Here is a 19,398-nt window from a genome sequence, read left to right as displayed (position 1 = left end):
ATGTTGAAAGTGATTCCATTTTTCGATAAATGTTGATTTCTTTAACTTTGCCCCTTCAATGAAAACGTATTAAAAACAGACGCAATCTTGATGAATCACAGTGCATATGTTATTTTAATCTATTTCCATTTCCTCCTCCAAGTATCTGCGAAATAGTATGTAAACGCCATATTCCTTGAGACAAAACTACATTTAAAGGACAACCGGCACCATTTTTTTGTGTCCCCCACTGACAAAACTAAAAAACGTTTTATAGCATCTAAAATACCCAAAACAGGCAGGCTGATATTTTTAGTTAAATGAAAAACACCAATAAAAATGACTTCAAAATGAATCCGGAAATGGCCAGTTTCAGAAGGTCCCACCCCCTTGTTCGTGACGTCACGCCAAGACGTCTTGCCTTGCTCGAGAATCAAAACAATGGCTTCAGATTCGGAGAAGATGTTTTCTTGTTAATAATAATAATACATTTCATTTGTAAGCGCCTTTCAAAACGCTCAAGGTCACTCATCCAGTTATGAATATGATTCAAATAGTTCTGAAGAGGAAAGCATAAATGTTTGCATAAATGTTTGCAATTGATTGATTGAAGGAGTCCTCCCATATCAATTCGAGCCGCCAATGACAGCAATGTAGCACCCAGAAAATGCAGAAGATTGCGACCAAGCTCCGTTGGAAATGGGCTGATTTGTCAGCTGGGAATTTGTGTCAGCGAATATCAAATAGTTGTCTTGGTGCAACACACAACGATTCACCATGGCGTTATTTATGTGTTTTCCTTCTAATTTCGCCATCAACACGGATCAACACGAAGTTTTCAGGCCAATCAAAGTACTCAAAATGCATTATGCGTCGCTTTCTCGGTCAGGGGCGGTCCAAACGTGACGTCACATGGGGATCGTCATCAACTCGAAAACAAGACTTTGTGAATATTCAGCGCAAGTCTTAGAACGTAAACTATAGCTATATGCTGTGGAATCTTTGTAAAATACGCTCAGTCGAAGTCATTTGAAATGATTTTATAAATTATGGACATAACTTGTCCGGAGGCGTCGGTTGTCCTTTAATGCTTTAGGTTTAGTATTTCCGGCCCAAACACTCCCTCCAAATGCTCCTGGCCCGGCCCCTCTGTCAAATTTTAGAACCCAATGCGGCCCGCGAGTCAAAAAGTTTGCCCACCCCTGGTATATACCCTGCCATTAAAGGACAACCGACATCTCCGGACAAGTTGTGTCCATAATTTGTAAAATAACTTCAAATGATTTCTAATGAACGTATTTTACAAAGATTCCACCGCATATAGCTATATTTTACGTTTTAAGCCCCTGACCGAAAAAAAGACACATTGTAGCAGTCCTTCCATCACGTCAATGTATTTTGTTTGTATACTTGTTTGGTCTGAAAACCTCGTGTTGCACCAAAAAGCCGCCAAAAGAGGGCGACCGAGCTCCATGGAAGGAATTTATCAGCCTGTGGAAATGGGCTGACTAATTCCCTAAGCAGCTCTGTCGCCATATTCTGCCTCCCTTGGGTGCGACATTTCCCACCCCTGATGCCTCAAAATGACACTGAATAAATGTTTTAATCGATTGCAAACATGTATGCTTTCTTCTTCAGAACTATTTGAATCATATTTATAACTGGATTTGTAACAAGAAAGCATATTTTCCGAATCTGAAGCCATTGTTTTGATTCTCCAGCAATGCAAGACGTCTTGGCGTAACATCACGAACTGGGGGCGGGACTTTCTGAAAATGCCCAATTTGCAGCTCAATTTTTTTGCAGATTTTGAGACACTTTAAGTCATTTTTATTTGTGTTTTGCATTTGAATAAAAATATCATACTGCGTGTTTTGGGTATTTTAGATGCTATAAAACATTTTTCTGATGTCAGTTAGGAAACAAAAAAGTGACGTCGGTTGTCCGTTAAATGTTTTTCTCTTCATGGAATGACCAACGTTACTGCTGTACTGACAACCTGAGAGAGGAGCTGTATCACAGGAAAGTATATTTATATGGCTAAGGGAGGATGTGTGGTAAAAGCCGCTTCGTTTGTTTTTAATATCATTTCTATCACTGATTTTTGTTTTAGAAAGTACAGTAATCATTATCATAAAGTGCTATTTTTATCATAACAAATAAATAATGAAAAAAACATGAGTTACAGACTTATTTTTGTCTTTTTTTGTGGTGTTTTGAGGGAGGCTGAACCAAAGTAGTTCCCCCTCCATTTTAATTGCGAAATGTTATTTTACGAGAATGTGTTTTAATTTGCAAGCATGGTCGGGAACAAATCCATTTCATATCTCTAAAATAGAAGCAATTTTGTCCCCTTCCAGCAAATGCAAAAGGCATTTTATGAAACAAGTGAGTTTCCCCTTGAACATAAACTGTTAATTAACTCAGATATTGAAGAGAGATGCTGTCACTGCAGGTCACGGCTTTCACTGTGAACAAATCCCAGTGTATGAAAGATACATATTCTGAGGATTTTTCAGAATTGTATTTATTTATTTTACTTTACTTTTTTAGATTATATTGAAAGACATTGCTTTACATTGACCAACGTCCTATTTGTCCTTTTGCTTTTCTTTGTCCTCATTTAGAGCAGCTATAAATTCAGTTGATACTCTTCTAAGCCAGGATGGTGGAACTGCGGGTTGTAAATATCAAGAATTTACATCCAGCACCGTTCAAAGAAAGTCTGACTTCCCATTTATGAAGCTTGTTAAGTAGATTATATAAATGGGCATTTGTGGCCAAATAAAATAATACTAATAATAATAAAAAAACGTTGCATTCACGGAATAATTGTTTTCCATTTTCCCCCTATTCTCAACGTGTCCTGAGGATATGATTCAGAAGGCTCTCATCTGGACTTCAATGTTGATATCAGTGTCATCTCCAGCAGATTGATGCTGCTTGAAATAGTTGTGCCAGAGAAGATGTCTGCAGTGGTGTAGCTCATCTTCCCACACCTGTCACGTTTTCTTCTTCTGGCAGCAAGCTAGTTGAGACCGATTCAAAATATCTGCAGGTTGCAGCTATAGAAAGTTGTTCTCTCAACTTTTACCACACTGGCCTTAAAATAATTAGTGTGGCACAGTCAAAACAAATTGTCTTAATTATCCATAGTCAATATGAAGTGTAAAGGATAAATGTATGCTCATGGTATTATGAATTTGTGTAAACATTAACCTTGGTCACAATTCAAGTGACCATCGGCACTCTGGTAAGTCAAATTGTTTGAGCTTATTATCCCATTTTCGAAAGTCACCATTTACACAAAGAGGTCACAAATATCTGGTTTGCTTGCTGTCAGCTTTAACTTGTCAGCTAGCGACCATTTGTCCTGTGACAGATCACTACGTATTGACCTGTGTGACTCAGCATTTGACCTTGTGAGTCATTATGACCCCTAAGTGTGTCCATATGTCAAGGGATTGGCTCTCTTTTCTTAAACCCCGAACTTAAACTATTGCCTGAAGAAAACAGCAATCCAAGGTTTCCCATGTGGAAACAGTACAAATCAATAACAATAGAGTAAGTCAGTTTTAATTAACTGAGATAAATGACCATAGCAACAGTGCCGTGGTTGTGATCCCTTCATGTTGCTTTATCTTCATTTCCAAATTAGCAGATGATTTATACACCACCTTAAAAAAAACGTCAAATCAGTTTTAACTGAACCAAAAAGTGGACACATGAGAGTCAGCTTCTAAATTATGACATGGCAACAGCAATGTTTCCTTGCTGCAACGGCATGATGGTAGGAAACAGTTGCGACACTGTAGTTAAGTGTAATCCCCTTTAACACATTCGGCAAACCTGAACTCTGAATTTTGATATGGTCCGGATGTGAACATGACTTTTCTTTGTCAGTTTCTTACTGCATAAAATGTGCATGTGTTCATAGATGTCATTGCCAACTCGAGAGAATCCGTTGTGACTGGGCAGTTGTATTTATTTTGGGTGCCATGAGTCAAAAGTTGACAAGTTTTAAATTACTCTCTATAAACGGACAGACAATAATAATAATAATAATAATAATAATAATAATAATAATAATAATAATAATAATAATAAACATTACATTTTAAGCACTTTCAAATCTCTCAAGGACACCTTACAGTCACAGACAAGCATAGGTACTATAATAAATAAAATATAAACACAAACACAATGCAATCAATAAAATAATAATAAGAATAATAATAAAAATGGGTTATGGATTAATCTTTCAGAATTGTCTCTAGTTTTCAGCTGCTGGTGGTTTTAGAACTCCATGCAAGGTCAAATGAATTTAATTAACATTAGAACTTATCTAGATAGTGAACACAAAAAAATGAATGCTGCTAAATGAAAGGTGCATTGTTTTGATGTATCATCAGTTGTTTCATTATTCAGAACCTCACTGAATTTAAATGATAATTTTGCCGAAATAGCAACTCATCGAACGAGAAGGCAGCAAGTCTGCAGACTTGATTCAAAGTTGAATGAGATGCAGCGAGTAGACTTCAATGATAGGTACGGGTCAGTAGAAGCACGAGCCAAATAATGTGGCACGGATGCAGACACACGAGACTGGAGTCTCATTTACGAAAACAAGCTTGAGGAAGTGCACCCGGGGAATGCAAACCAAGCAGATGGACCGCTCTCATTTGTGGAACTGGAAAATGTTTCCTTATTGAATCAAGGCGCATCAAACGCTTCATTGGAGCAAAGAGTGAATGGGTCTGATCCGCTCAACAAATATGAGTCTATTTTTTCAACATTTGTAATGGAAACAGTGGCAGTGAGCTGGCAAACACCTTCCCAATCTCATTTTAAAAAGGTCTTTCATTGAAAATATGACTGACATCCTTTTTGCTTTTAAAATGTACTTAATATAAAATGAAATACAGTGAGACCTCAACTTACGAACTTAATTGGTTCCCAGACAGAGTGTGTAAGGCGAAAAGTGTGTATCTAAAAAAAAATTCCCATAGGAAACCATTAAAATGGGAATAATCCGTTCCCGGGTTTCCATAAAATATACTTTTCAACTAAATAAGCCTAAAAACTACGCACAACATACCTTATTCTACGTATAATAAAAGTGCTATTGTATTGTAATGAAAGAAAGACACTGCATTGTATCATAAAGTCACTTTATTTTTTTGTGATTGTTATTTATGGCTTGATGGAATGGCATTGGAGGTCGAAGGTCAAAGGGAATTGCTGTTTGGAACATGAGGACTGTAATTAAAGAAATAAACTGTGTTGTAAAATAAAGTTTTATTTACCTTTTTGATGGTCGTTGATGGCTTATGGAAGGAGAGTCACCTTCCATAAGGACTGTTGGTAACTTAACCTCTGGTGCTGTTCGGTCGTGTGCCGAAGATCACTCAGCCACCCGTGGTGGGTGTGTATTATGAAAATAGTGCTTATTATAAGGTTTAATTTTCATAAAGTTGACGTTTGTAAGACGAAAAGTTTGTAAGTTAAGGTGTTTGTAAGTTGAGGTCTCACTGTATTGTAAGTGGCAAAGCAGCGTCTGACGTCAAAAGTGGCCGCTCTAACAAAAAAGCCCAAGTAACCTTTGAATGAGCTGTTTAATACAGTTCACTGTAACAATGATCCGTCGGTTCACTTGACGACGCCAACTACATACATACAACTGGCCCATTTTATACATGAATGGAAAAAAATAGCTTTGGCCATATAATTGCCTTCATACGTTTGTGTGGTATGTTCTTGCTTGTTATTTTCATGGGTCGACATTGAGAGTTATCCAATGGCTTTGGGCCATTACTTATGTGTCTAGCCACCCAAAGTGTACTGACACTGGCCCAATCAGGCCACTAAAAACTTACTAAATGTGTACCCACAATAAAATAAACACATTCTTACTTGTTCCAATATTTTATATTTCAAGTTGTATTCACTTGAATTGATATATTATCATTTTCATTGATCATTCAATAAGAAATAGTGAACAGGACACATTGGCCAGAAAATACCCCCGCATCCCTCCCCAAAAAAAAGAATAAAGCCAGCTTCACAAATAATATGATGGTATTTGCAATAGTTGCCAAAGATCGTGGCATGTAGTGACATATTTGATGCTCATTGCAACCATATTATTACAAGAACATGTCCTTGCGTTTTTTTCCAATGGCCTGAATAGCACTCAACCTTTCTCTACACACGCATGCACGCACATATGCACACGCATGCATGCACGCACACACACACACACACACACACACACACACACACACACACACACACACACACACACAGTGGCTGGCCCCAGGACGATCCAATATTGGACGGTGAGATGACAGGGTGTGCTTGTGTGAGTGCAGCCAGCCGACATGTGCTGAAGATGGGAAGTCAATAATGCATTATGAAAAAAAGGGGGAAATTTATGACCTTGATGAGCCCCATTGCGCTTAATTATCCCGTAAGGTTGATTTACATACAAGTATACATGGTGTTTCACAAGGCTGTGTATTTTCATTGCCTTTGTATTGCAAGCAAGACTTCAGCAAAAAAAATTCTCGGTTTAATTAAGTATGCGCCTCGACATAATGTTTGTCTGAAATGAAAGACCAGGCAAAGCCTGATGTGTTTGTGAAGGTCCTCTTTACAGAAGATCATTTTATTGTTAAAATGGAGTTCAGCTCGTAGCATTTCCCGCACAAGCTTTTGCCCCCTCAAGTGCTGGGTGGAGAAATGTTGGTGGAGGAAAGTGCTTGGTACTTGGAAAGAAGTATCCTACAGGGTTTATTTGATATAAAGGAGTCCACCTTATGACTAGTCTTCCTTTCGCCCGAAATCAGCTGGGTTAGGCTTGAGTACCTCCCCTGTGACCCTGTACAGGACAAGAGATGTTGAAAAGGGATAGATAGACGGAAGCCCACCTTAACAAGAAAAGTGTGGCCTTGCACAGAAATGACAGCATCTATTTCACAGTCTATGTATCTATATCAAATATGCTCTTCATAGCACCCGTGCTGTTGCTAGGGAGGTAGCAGGGATGGCAATGAACTGGAGGGAGTGTGATGGTGGGGAATACAAATAAGGTTCAAACACATGTTTTCTTGCTGCTCTTTGCCTTGTCGTCTTCCACTCTTCACAATCGTTAGGTATTTCTTTCTTTTGTCTTTGCAAGTGTGTTTTTTTCCTTTCCTGAATATGTCCTACTATATCCAATATTCAAATATTCAACACAATTTAGCTCTCACAAGGATCACTAGTATAACTGCCTGATGAAAGAGAAATGAATATCAAATGTTTTGATCCCTCTCTTTGCTCCAGTATCTGAGAGACTTTTCTGAAACAAAGACACATTTTGTGTCTGCAAACAGTATTGGCCACAAGTGTGATATGTCTCAATACGCCTGCGCTCCCTTGAGCCAAAATATCAATTTGGTTTGATGTCTGTTGTTTTATTGATCTTTGGCCATTTTTTTACTTGGTGACCAGAGACATGATGATATCCAACTGTCACCATGTCATAGCACAATAGCAACCTCACAAAATGATACATTCTCATGATACTGGTGGGAGGTTCGCAAAAAAAGGCAGATATTGAAAAAACGCATCACATTGTGTTTTTTTGTGCGGGTGGAAAATTTAATTTAACCATTTTTATACAAGTTTTTGTTTTTTAATTTATGAATACTTTTTGAGGCATACAGTCACATCATAATGCGAGTTAATAATCATAATGCGAGTTATAACGTGGTAGACAGATTAAATTTGGTGTATCATATTGATTCAAACTGTGCCGACTGGACCTAACCTCTGTTGTTGTTAAGGATATATGTGGATAATAGTCAGCTCTGTTGGAACAACCTTCACTTTAAGGTTTCTTTTCCCTGGTGGGTGTCCTTTACTTGTACTTTGTACCACAGAGAAAAGCCTGTGGTGGCAGAACTTGCTGGTCTCAAGCTGTGCTTCCTGTAGTTTCCTCACTAATTCTGTGGTTCAGACAATTCTTTCACCTCAAATCCAACCCAAGCAAGGGACCGTGTAGGTTCAAGCGAGCCAAATAATAGCTGGCCCAAGAGGAACGCCTGCTGTATTAAAAGCAGCTGTTTAATGCCCATCAGAAAGGATATCATATCAAAGGGCTATGCTAACTGTAGACGACAAGCGTCGGGAGCGTCTGTGTCACACTCTGGACCGAACAATTATCTGGTTTTCCATCAAAATAATCTAAAGACCTTTGTGCTCTGGTCACAACGATGGCAAGAGTAAAGGGCTCAATAGGTCTTTTGATCAGCAATCGCCTCTGGTCTTCGTCTGGAAGCACAGGTTTATCAAGTTACAAAGGGCCATTTTAATAAGAAAATCTGAATGGCTAGAAGGAAGTTGGAAACAAGATGCTGAGCAGTTTGTTTCTCTTTTTATACCTTTGAGAAATTAAAACAAAATGTAAACACAATCACAATCAGTTTTGCAAATCATCACTACATTATCAAGAACCTTTTAGTTATCATGCTCCCCACCCCAAATAATAGAATGTCTGGGTTTTTCAGCATTTATAATCCTGGTATGTATTCTAAAACCTCTTCTATGCAACCCATTTGCTGACATTTGCTTTTGCAAGCTACACAACTTCATTTTCATTCAAATAAGAGCTGAATAAATTGTTTTGAGCCATTTTCACTTTTGCCACAGAAGAATTTGGCACTTTACTGTTCCAGAGTTGTGATAAGGGAGGGAATAGTCTTTAGTATATTCTGATTGTCCTTGAATTCGTATATGAATTCATGACTTGTTCTGTGCAGGTACAAGGTTTAAGGTTTCTACATGCCTGATGAAGACTCAAATGGCTCCCAATTCATATGAAATGCAGAGGTGCTTTGCTCATTACCCCTCTTTCAGTGACACTCATATCCTACCAGATGGTCACTTTCCAATTGATTTGGCTCATCTGCAAAGGGAAAAAAATATTATATGATTGCACTAAAGAGACTGTGCATAATGGCTTTGTCTTACATATGGGAAATTCTCACAGTTCCTAAGATGCCTATTCTGGATCAGCCTAATGTCATTGCAAAGGTTACAGGGTAATAAATGCCAACCTAGGAAGCTTTAAATAGAGGCTCCTCATTGGTGTAATAAAGTGCCATGACCCATGGAAATAGAGGTCCTTTGCTCCAATCGAAGTAATTTACCAGCATGTTACAACAACATGTACGATAAGCAGATGTCTAAAGGTTGAATTGTCCCATCGTAAACGACCAAGGTAGTCAGAAGAGAGCAGAGCTCCGCCAAGACAGAATAAGTTTGTCTGTTTTGATAGAGGATTGCTTCAGGCCTGTTTTCTAACAAATTAGGGACAATTTACCTCCCTGACACAATGATTTGAAGAAATACAGTATATGTATATAATTTTTTGTACATTTATGAATCTATAGAATATAATGCTTGCTGCTTGCTCTACATAAAACAGAAATATGACATGCCCACACCCAAGAGAATATGTTTTGTTGGTTTCTAAGTGAGTTAACACAATATTAGAAAGGAAAGCAGGAATCCATCCCAATTCCAAGGCATATTGTAGCTGTTGTGGTTGTTTACGGGTACTTATGTAGTGTTTTCGCTTCCTTTAATTTGTCACCTGTCTGATGGGGAGAGACTCAAATGCTTTTCAAGTGGATGGATGGATTGAATGAATGCCTGATTAGGAAACATGTCGACAAGACCTTGATAAGGATCTGGCCGGTTATCTCTCTGGTCCACCATGTTGCCATGGTCACAGCACTGTGCTTTCTACCTAATATGCTACTGAATATGCATTAGCTTTTGGCAGTTCACTTTTCAATCAGTATTTCCGTTTGCTGCTATACCGGCTCAAAACAAACGTCAAAAACACATGTATGAGTGCTACATGCTACTCGTGAAAAGGAGGGAGAGGAAGGATGGGTCCGAAGCGGGTTTCACAGTACCAAATGATGGATCCAATTTTGGATCAAGGAACATAATATAAAAACCTGAATTTAATGTGACTTACTGTCAACATATAGAGAGCAAATCTTGCAAATCTTGTTCTCATCATTGACCAGCTGCTGTGAAATGTAAATTTCTCCACTGTGAGACTAATAAAGGCATATCCAATCCAAATCCATCCAATTCATAATCATGTTTCGGATTCCTTGCGCTAAATGACTTCAGCTGCTTAATAAAAATAATGTTAAACAAGTGAAAAAAAATGTTGGATATATTGGTTCGATATATTGTGTGTATATATATATATATATATATATATATATATATATATATATACAACTCGCAAGTGACAGGAGCAAAGAGGTGGTTTCGGTGTTCGAAAAAATCGCTTTTCGAACAGGGTCCTGGAACAAATTATGGTCGAGAACCGAGGTACCACTTTACAGTGAACCCTCGTTTATCGTACGAGATATGTTCCAAAAGTAGCTCGCAATAGGTGAAATGGGAAGTACAATGTAGTCAGCTTTTTTTTTTACAATGCAAACTGTACATACTGCAGAATGAACCAAAAAATAAAACCTCTTTTTTAATACAGTAAAGTCTCGTTATATCGATAGTCCCGGTTATATCGATACTATTTCTATGCACGCACGGGGGAAATTACATGCTAACAGGGTCGGATATATCGATAGTCCCGGTTATATCGATATTTTTTCGGACTCCCTTGAATATCGATATAACGAGACTTTACTGTAGTTTAAATAACGGTGTCATAAATATTTTGCTGCTGCACCTATTCGTCCTTACTCCGCTGCGCTATAGCGTCTTTTTCTACTGAAGGAGTCTTTGTCCGGGAGAAGAACATTATCGGTAATTGTTGGCACACTTTATTTTTTTTGTCCGTCTTTTTTTTTTTTAGAATAGAGAACAGCTCATGGAGCTGCTCCATGAGCTGTCAAAGCCAGTGTGTTTGATTTTATTCTGCTTTGTTTGCAGTGTTGTTTCTTTTACCTATTTTTTGAATGCTGACATATTTGATCCAAATTGTTCTGCGCACAACTGAGTGCCATGTTCATTTTATTGTGAGCTCCTGGCCCGGTGGACTTGCACTACCCCACATGTACCATCCAACAGCAGGCTTGGAAAGTAGTACAGCAATGGGTCTGATCAATGGAGAGCAATTTTTGAACATTAATACGATGAGACAATTGAAGAATTAAGTGCATTTCCTGGACATACCATTTTGTCCGATGTCTGGATTTTGACTCAATAATCAAGCATTATTACAGGGCCTGTCAACTGTGTGGTTGGAATTACATAATCATTCCTGGAATATATGAATATGAGCAATATATTGCTCATAGGCGTGAGTGTATAGCTCCAGTCTGTTTTCCTACTTACAAACAATAATCCGATTGAAATAATAAAACCAGAAACATCATTTTCAAAGGCTCTCCAGTGACTTAAGTATTTCACCAGCAACTGCTTCACACTGTGCAGCAATGGGTTTGAGTGCCAAGCTTGAGATCTCTCTCAAAAGTTCCTGCACATGTGCAAAAGAACCCTAATCACTTGCACCGAATGACCACAAAGAGAAATCAGAGACAGTAAAAGAAAGTGGGACATGCCCATACAGCATAATGCAAGCATATTCACCGGGGAAAAACATTCAAGTCCAACTCTTACATTGTAATAGACTGAGAAGTAGACATGATGCTATCATGCCAGTGAAAGTTTGTGTATAAGATCTGGCAATGTGGCATTGATTGATTTTGTACATAACTTTTACACCGTTTGCCATTATTTTTTTACCATGCTGGTGTGAAGTCAATATTGGCTGTCAAGTGCTGTTGCTTTGTTTTCACTTTTACGGCGCGTCACATGATTATGTCACGAGCCAGCATGTACACCTGAAGTGTTTCTTGTTTGACTCAGGTGAGAAAAGGGTTTGAAGAAAAATATGCAGAAATTGTATCAATCGTTCACGGCTTTAGGTCGCATTACACGCAATTTCCTTGGGACAGAGCTAGAATAGGAAGAAAATACCCCTCCTCGATTGGATGCCCCTAAACAAATGAAGTCTTATACACAGGTTTGAGGATGTGGCAGCTGGCCCCGCCATACAAATCTATCCTTTGTTTACTCTGAGCCCTACACTACACTAAGTACCTTTAGAAGAAGAGCTTTCACCTGATTGATGCACAAATGGAGGATTGGGTTATATCAAGTGACATTTATCTTCCTTTGTAAAAGACCACCGTAGCATTTTTGGGTGAGAACCACAATTTAGCAACTTAAATCCCCTCCCATTATAGAATAGCATTTAATCAGACGAAGATAATTGTATTTGGACTTAATTGAACAATCCGGAATGTGGTGGATCCCACAATCGTAGAGAGGGATAACATCTAGTTACAAAAAAAAGCCTGACAAAGCACAACTCTGGGTGCTGGGGACAACGAACCACAGGCATGCATAAAAAAAAACAAAAGTACATGCAAAAAGCAACAAATGAGAAAACCCAAGTTCCTTGTCAATTTACATAGAGTAGGAATCCATCCATCCATCCATCCATCCATCCATCCATACATTCATCCATCTTCTGCCGCTTATCCGGGGTCACGTCGCGGGGGCAGCAGCTTCAGTAGGGAAGCACAGTCTTCCCTCTCCCCAGACACTTCTTCCAGCTCGTCCTGGCGGATCCCGAGGCGTTCCCAGGCCAGCTGGGAGACAGTCTCTCCAGCGTGTCCTGTGTCGTCCCTGGGGTCTCCTGCCAGTGCGGCATGCTCGGAACACCTCACCAGGGAGGCGTCCTGGGGGCATCCTAATCAGATGCCCGAGCCACCTCATCTGGCTCCTCTCTGTTTGGAGGAGAAGCGGCTCGACTTTGAGCTCCTCCCGGATGACCGAGCTTCTCACCTTATCTCTAAGGGAGAGCCCGGACACCCTACGGAGAAAGCTCATTTCGGCCACTTGCATGCGGGATCTCGTTCTTTAGGACACAACCCATAGCTCGTCACCATAGATTAAGGTTGGGATGTAGAGCGACCGGTAGATTGAGAGCTTTGCTTTTTGGCTCAGCTCCTTCTTCACCACGACAGATCTGTCGACCTCTTGCTCCCTCACACCCTCATTTGTGAACAAGACTCCCAGATACTTAAACTCCTCCACTTGAGGCAAAAGCTCCTCCCCGACCCGGAGAGGGCACGCCACCATTTTCCGACTGTGAACGATTGTCTCAGATTTGGAGGTGCTGATTCTCATCCCAGCTCCATCCACGCTCGAGAGAGAGTTGGAGAGCTCCAATTGAAGGCCCCAACAGTACCACATCATCTGCAAAAAGCAGAGATGCAATACTGAGGCCACCAAAACGGAAACCTTCAACGCTTCGGCTGCACCTAGAAATTCTGTCCATAAAGGTTATCAACAGAATCGGTGACAAAGGGCAGCCATGGCGAAGCCCAACCCTCACCGGAAATGATTCCGACTTATTGCCGGCAATGCGAATCAGACTCTGGCATCGGTCGTATAGGGACGGAACGGCCCGTATCAGGTGCTCCTGTACCCCATACTCCTGAAGCAACCTCCACAGAAGTCCACGAGGGACACGGTCAAACGCTTTCTCCAAGTCCACAAAGCACATGTAGACTGGTTGGGCGAATTCCCGTGTACCCTCGAGAACCCTGGTAAGGGTGTAGAGCTGGTCCACTGTTCCGCGGCCGGGACGTAAACCACACTGTTCCTCCTCAATCTGAGGCTCGACTTTCCGACGGACCCGCCCCTCTACAACCCTTGAATAGACCTTTCCAAGGATGCTGAGGAGTGTGATCCCTCTTTAGTTGGAACACACCCTCTGGTCCCCCTTTTTTGTTTTTATTACAGTGTATTCTTCTTTTTGTATTGTTGTGTTTTGACTAGAAAATCCAAAACACAAAAATACAAAAAGAAGAATACACTGTAATAAAAAGAAAAAGAAAAACACAATGAACTATGTGGCAAAACTATGAGGCAAAAATTGAGAGCTTCAAGAAAATTCAATCAGTTAGTCACATTGTCATAAAAAAGGTTTGATAATCCGACAACCTGTTTTCTGCATGGCAGTCTAATAAGACAGCTAGTAACAAGGCATATGCCACCCAGTGGACACAAACGGACATACTGATGTAGTCGCCAATAGGGTTAAATCACAGGTGTCAAAGCCAAATTTGGCCCGCCACATCATTTTTTTCGGCCCACGAAAGCAAATCAAACTTGTTAAATTCCATGATGATTGCTAAAATCGGAGCCAAAATTTCATATTTTTGGATGTCAACCACAATAAAAGTCATTATTCTTGACTTCAGATTTGAAAATGAGTTAATCATTAATTTGCTGTGTGCTCTATATATAATATTTGAAGGGATTTAAACATTCTAATGGGTTCCCCAAATTTATAACGGCCCTCGAGAGGAAACCATAACTACAATGTGGCCCACGGCAAAAAATTACTTTGACACGCCTGGGTTAAATAAACGAAGTGATTCCTATCAGTTTTTGCAGTCCTAAAGGAAGTAGTTAAGGAGACTGCAGCCACAAAAAGTGTGTTGTCAACATAAGCAAAACTAAGTATAGATCAGCCTCATTTGTACAGGTGCCAATGGACGCAGCTCATAAATGTAGCTGGCACACTGCCATTTAAGGGACAAAAAAGGTAACAGATGCTCAAAAATGGGATATTATGATTCAGTGCTGCTTGTGGTTTTGAATGGAGGAGCAGCTGGCAATTTGATTAAGCTGTAATACTTGACGACATGGCATGAGTACCTAAAATATTCTGTATTTGGGACTGCTTGCTTGTTTCATATTCTTTTTCAGCTGGGTTTTTATTGCTTGATAATGATTTGGATTTTTGTCAACTCCCCGCCCATACTTATACAACTACTTTGAGGTTGTGATAGTCCTGCCTGCAAAGCAAATTCAATGCATTTTCATGCGCTACAAATCCATTTATTTTATTTTATTTTATTTATTTTTGTGTGTGAGAGAGAGAATCATACATGGTTTTAGTAGTACATTGAAACAGAGGACACCCAACAGCTATCAGACAGTTTCGTGCTCTCTGTATTTATTTGCTCATTCACACCATTGGAGGAATTTTAGCCTTCACATTTCATCAAAAAACGAGTATATGGTTCAAAGATATTTTCTTTCACATCCATGTCTTCTTACATATTGTATGTTGTATCTCAATGTCGGTCCGCTCCACATTGATTCCCGCTGATAAAGCACTCTTTCCACTCCCTCAGGGTTCAGTCGAGCTGCCCTGCCATTTGGCTTAGTTCGGAGAGAGCTGTCTTGTGAGGGTTACCCCATCGATCTGCGCTGTCCAGGAAGTGATGTCATAACAATCGAAAGTGCCAACTACGGGCGAACAGATGACAAGATCTGCGATGCTGACCCTTTTCAGATGGAGAACATCAACTGCTATCTTCCTGAAGCATACAAGATCATGTCACAGAGGTAAACTTACTCCTTCAACTGTGTGTTAAATGTTTACGCGAAATGCCCCCACAGCAATCTGGGTTGCTGTCAAAAATTTCTGTTTTGTGCTTTGCCCCTTTTGGCTGCCTTTTTTTGTAACTCCCACCGCTTCTCTCGCCTTTGGATGAAAATCTTTAACATGATTGCCTGACAATTGATCAACTCCATCAAAAATAGATTAACTCAGTTTCGCTGTAGCGTGCGGGCAAAAAAATAAAACAGCCAGTCCTATCCTAAAGCATCAAGATGCAAGGAATATTTTACAAATACAACATACTGAGGCAAAGCCCAAAGTGACAGCTGATGGTGATTATGAATATACATTAGTTCTCACAATTGATGTTACATAATGACACAAATACAGTTGTTTTTTAAGAGCACATTTGGCCTGTATCCCCCTGAGCAGCATGCAGGAAACAAGACAAAAATGTGTGTGGCCTTTAAAACCGTTAGCTAAGGATTGGCAAACGACATTGTGAAGGCTTGCAAATTTGAATCAACATTCACGACGTTCGCAAATCGCCCTTTAAACGGTCACCAGTCGGTGGGATATGAGCTTTTTTATACTGCGGCCCATCGTTTGCGGCTCCACTATATCATGTTCTTTAACAGTATACTTGGCCTTGAATCTGGGGGAAAACGGGGTGGGGCAAAACATTTTGCAATTACAGTGAGACCTCAATTTACAAACTTAATTGGTTCCCAGACAGAGTGTGTAAGGCGAAAAGTGTGTATCTCAAAAAAAATCCCATAGGAAGCCATTAAAATGGGAATAATCCGTTCCCGGGTTTCCATAAAATATACTTTTCAACTAAATACGCCTTAAAACTACACACAACATACCTTATTCTATGTATAATAAATGTGCTATTGTATTGTAATGAAAGATTGTATCATTGTATCATAAAGTCACTTTATTTACATTTGTGATGGTCATTTATGGCTTGATGGAATGGCGTTGGAGGTCGAAGGTCAAAGGGAATTGCTGTTTGGAAAGAGAGGCGCATTACATGACCACTGTAATTAAAGAAATAAACTGTGCTGTAAAATTTGTAAAGTTTTATTTACCTTTTTGATGGTCGTTGATGGCTTATGGAAGGAGAGTCACCTTCCATAAGGACTGTTGGTAACTTAACCTCTGGTGCTGTTCGGTCGTGTGCTTCCGCCGAAGATCACTCCGCCAGCTGTGGTGGGTGTGTATTATGAAAATAGTGCTTATTATAAGGTTTAATTCTCATAAATTTGACGTTTGTAAGACAAAAAGTTTGTAAGTTGAGGTCTCACTGTACATACTAAACACCAGGAAAACAGTAAAGCACAAACGCAATGAGCACACTCAGACAGAAGCTACGTGTGGCCAGAACTCTCATGCAATGTCACACACCACCTTCTCCTACCTCGCCTCTTAAATGTATCGGCATTTACCAAGACAACAAGGTTATTTTTTTGTACTCTTCATACGTGGCATTAATTTGTTTATATAGTGTGTATAGGGTTTGTTTTAATAAACAAAATGTGGTGAAATCGGTGATAGGTGTGGAAGATCTTCCACAGGTTCTCGATAGGGTTGCAATCGGGGGATGATTGTGGACAAATATTTAACCCGCTTATAACAATAACAGCTAAAGCCTCAAAATATGTTAGAATGGGGAATAGTATGATGTCTTGCAACCAATTTATTTCACTTCAGAAATGATAGTTATTCTTTGAAAGAAAAGTTACAAAGGCCACATAATTTAGAGAGGGCGCTGTGGATCATTACAGTGGTGATGTATTCTTGAATTGTCTGTATTCCTTTCGCAAGTTATTGGATGATTTTACATTATCATCAGCTGAGAGGTCATTTCACGTATCAGTACGACATGAGAACCGTGACTTGGTTTACAATGCGTGACAACCTCCTGAAGCAATCTCGTTTTAATTAGACTCACCTGGCTGGGAAACTAAATATGTTTGAGATCGTTATCAATGATCAATGCAAAAACTTTCACAGCCAAGATACCACTCAATTATTTAACTCAAATCCTACAAAATCATAAACAATACTTTGAAGCCCAGTCTAATTATGTCAATCCTGAGAGATGCGGCAATATTTTGTCCAACCAAATTAAGTTTGGAGACATTGTTTATCTGTTTCTTGCATGAATATGTGCAGCCAATAACCAATGACTACATACGTTATGCGGGAAAGAATTTGAAAGCCCTGAACACAAAGGTTGACCAGAGAAGAAGATGCACCAGAGAACGGCAACTATTCACTTTCTGTCGGTGTTTTGCCGAGGCTCTCCATATTGTGGATGCACAAAGCAGACTGGAAGTCTGCACCTTGTCTTCCAATGCGTTCACTTGCACCTGCAGTTGAGTTCCATTGCCATTTCTGGAAATATGAGACCTCGAACATGAGAGCAGTTTTCACACTTGGATACCATCAGAGACAAAGTGCAATGGATAGAATGGTATATAAATGCCACTGAGAGAGACTAGAGGGTAAAACAATGTCAGCAGCTTAGGGAAATGAACTAGACACAAAACACTGACATAAAACAGCAGAGCCCTCGCATGCAAGAGGATAATTGTCGTGTCCTATTTGATGAAGTCAAATAGCTGACTCATAGTGTCTGTCTTGAAAGGGACAATATAAACTGTTTGCTCTATGCTTGTCGCCCTGCACATTACGCAAAGCTCAACTTCGTTCTGCACAAGAAAAAAATCAAACACGCAAGCACAAATACTGCCCAGCAGGAGCTGCCTGTGAAACAAAAGTGGAACAGTATTTTAGGCCCGTAGCTTTAAAAGACTCTGGTTCAGGTTGTATGCACATCTGAGACTGCCAGAGGCCTTAGTAATGTTCAATTTATTTTCAATGCTCAAGTCCCGCTGCAGAATCGCTAAGTTTATTCTGTTTTTGGAAACTGCAGAAAGAATCCCAGAGAAGTTCTTATCAAATCCCAGTGAATTGCCCAAAAACCAATGTCACGAAATTCCATCAATATCACATTTCAGGCATTACTTGAGCGTGCGCAAGCTCTTGCAAGATATTTCATCACTGGAGATTATTTAGTTTTATCCATCACATTTTTTCCCTCTTAATCCAATATATGGTATCTAAAAGCAGTGTCGGTGACAGCAATGCAGAAACGTAGTGAAGTTCACAAGTGAATTTTGATGTATTTGTTGTCTGACACATGACCTAAAATGTCAAGTACAATGAACCAAGGGAATAACGACAGATTAGCAACAGAGTAAAAATTGAATCTTTACCATGAGGTCGCCGTGGAGAATATTTCCAACCATGCATGCTGAAAAATATTAATCTTTACATATCGATTCACGGAGGCAGCAGAATATTTGCTGCCGTGTGGAAATATGTGTTCATGTATCCACATTCTTCACTAAAATGTTGTGGAAGTGAAGAGAACTGGAATGAGGCTTGCTCATGTTTGATAAATCATTTCGCTGCATATTGGTCGGCATACTGCCTTCATGAGCATAATGATTTAATGAAAACAGCCTTAGGACTACTGTGGCTCAATTAGACCATTCACCTGCAAGCAATTAGCGGACTCAGGTGGCTGATAATCTCGATGCAACCCTCGCAGAAGCTGCACGAGGGTACCATTTAAAATAATTAATATGGTATATGCAAAGCTGGCCCGTACTTTGGGTATTGTTATAAATAGTATTCATATTAAAATGGTGTATTTAGTTACAGATTCACTATTTCAAGGAAGTGTTGGTGTGATCAGTTAATTCAGGATCAGTAACACTGCGTGTCGATTTTTGACAATAAATTATCTTAATTGCTAGAAAATTGCTTTTGCACAGATGTGCACGCACATCTCACAATGGAACAAAGTGTGAAGTTTACATGTTCTCCTGGTATCTGCGTGGATTTTTTCGGGGTTTTTGTTTTCTGACCACATTCCAAAT

The 19,398-nt window shown here is 39.6% G+C and overlaps 1 protein-coding gene across 13 annotated transcripts in view; it reads left to right on the top strand.

The window, feature by feature from the left end:
- Positions 1–19,398, top strand: part of adgrl2a (adhesion G protein-coupled receptor L2a) — a 134,691-nt gene that overhangs the window by 39,013 nt on the left and 76,280 nt on the right. For all 13 annotated transcript variants that reach the window (XM_089000081.1, XM_089000079.1, XM_089000077.1 and 10 more), the window contains one exon: positions 15,234–15,447. In XM_089000081.1, the coding sequence (XP_088856207.1) occupies positions 15,234–15,447 (214 nt within the window). The remainder of the gene's footprint in view (positions 1–15,233; positions 15,448–19,398) is intronic.

The sequence above is a fragment of the Hippocampus bargibanti genome, linkage group LG07 (assembly GCF_051943395.1).
Source record: "Hippocampus bargibanti isolate YZ-2025 linkage group LG07, ASM5194339v1, whole genome shotgun sequence".
Taxonomy (NCBI): Eukaryota; Metazoa; Chordata; class Actinopteri; order Syngnathiformes; family Syngnathidae; genus Hippocampus; species Hippocampus bargibanti.
Note: the sequence above shows the minus strand (reverse complement) of the source record. Positions and strands in the feature narration are given on the sequence as shown.